This window comes from Corapipo altera, unplaced genomic scaffold, assembly GCF_003945725.1.
Source record: "Corapipo altera isolate COAL_440 unplaced genomic scaffold, ASM394572v1 129479, whole genome shotgun sequence".
Taxonomy (NCBI): Eukaryota; Metazoa; Chordata; class Aves; order Passeriformes; family Pipridae; genus Corapipo; species Corapipo altera.
The window spans coordinates 3534-4715 of NW_020887127.1; the positions used below are offsets into that span (position 1 = coordinate 3534).

General features: G+C 60.3%; 1 protein-coding gene across 1 annotated transcript in view; it reads right to left on the bottom strand.

The window, feature by feature from the left end:
• The window catches only part of LOC113941473 (keratin, type II cytoskeletal 80-like), a gene marked incomplete at its 5' end in the record, with an annotated part of 1862 nt that extends 1258 nt beyond the window's left edge, over positions 1–604 (bottom strand). The window contains one exon of the mRNA XM_027632626.1: positions 384–604. Within this exon, the coding sequence (XP_027488427.1) occupies positions 384–604 (221 nt within the window). The remainder of the gene's footprint in view (positions 1–383) is intronic.
• Between the last annotated feature and the right edge of the window lie 578 nt (positions 605–1182).

Sequence of the window (1182 nt, forward strand, 5' to 3'; positions counted from 1 at the left end):
CCTGAGGAAAATCTAATAAATGCTGGAGAACATCTGGAGGTGTTCTGGAGAACACCTGAAGAAGTTCTGGGGAACATCTGGAGAAGCTCTGGGGAACATCTGGAGAAGTTTTGGGGAACATCTGGAGAAGCTCTGGGGAACATCTGGAGAAGTTCTGGGGAACATCTGGAGAAGTTCTGGAAGCCTCAACCCGGGGAGTCCAGGGAAAAACTTGGGAGCAGCCAATGGGCCTGAGCTGCAGGGATTTGTCCTTCCCGTGGCCAAACCCGGCTCCGAACTGGGGATTTGGGCAGCGGGGGCTGTCCCTGGAGAGGGTCCCTCCATCCCAACCCACCCACGATCTCCTGATGTCCAACCCAGCGATCCCAGTGCTCCCAGTTCACCTGCTCTCCTCTCCTTCCATGAGCTTCCTGTAGGTGAGGATCTCCACGTCCAGGGCCAGTTTGATGTTCATGAGCTCCTGGTGCTCCTTGACCAGCTGGGCCACGCGCTCCTTGTTCCTCTGCAGGGCCTCCTCCAGCCCCGCCAGCTTGGCCTTGGCGTCCCGGAGCGCCGCCTCCCCCTGCTCGCCCGCCTCCCGGATGTGCTCCTCCAGGAACAGGCACTGGGAATGGGAATGGGAATGTCACAGGGTCACCTCCCCCTGCTCGCCCCCCTCCCGGATGAGCTCCTCCAGGAACAGGCACTGGAACCAGGATTGGGAATGGGAATGTCACAGGGGGGAACCCAGGACACCCCCTGGGCCGCGTCCCCCTGCTCGCCCCCCTCCCGGATGTGCTCCTCCAGGAACAGGCACTGGAACCAGGAATGGGAATGGGAATGTCAGATGGGAGGGAATCCCGCAGCTGGAGGGGTGTCCCCCACCCCTGGACACCCCAGGACCTGTGTCACCCATCCCAGGACACACCTGGATGGTCGTTCCCCAATCCCAAGACACACCTGTAGGATTGTCCCCGATCCCAGGACACACCTGGACAGTTGTTCCCCAATCCCAGGACACACCTGGAGGATTGTCCCTTCCCTCCCCCCAAAGGACACACCTGGACAGTTGTTCCCCATCCCAGGACACACCTGGAGGGATGTCCTCCACTCTGGGACACACCCCAGGACACACCTGGACAGCTTTTCCTCATTCCAGGACACACCTGGGACACGATTCCCAAGCCCAGTGTGCATGTTTTC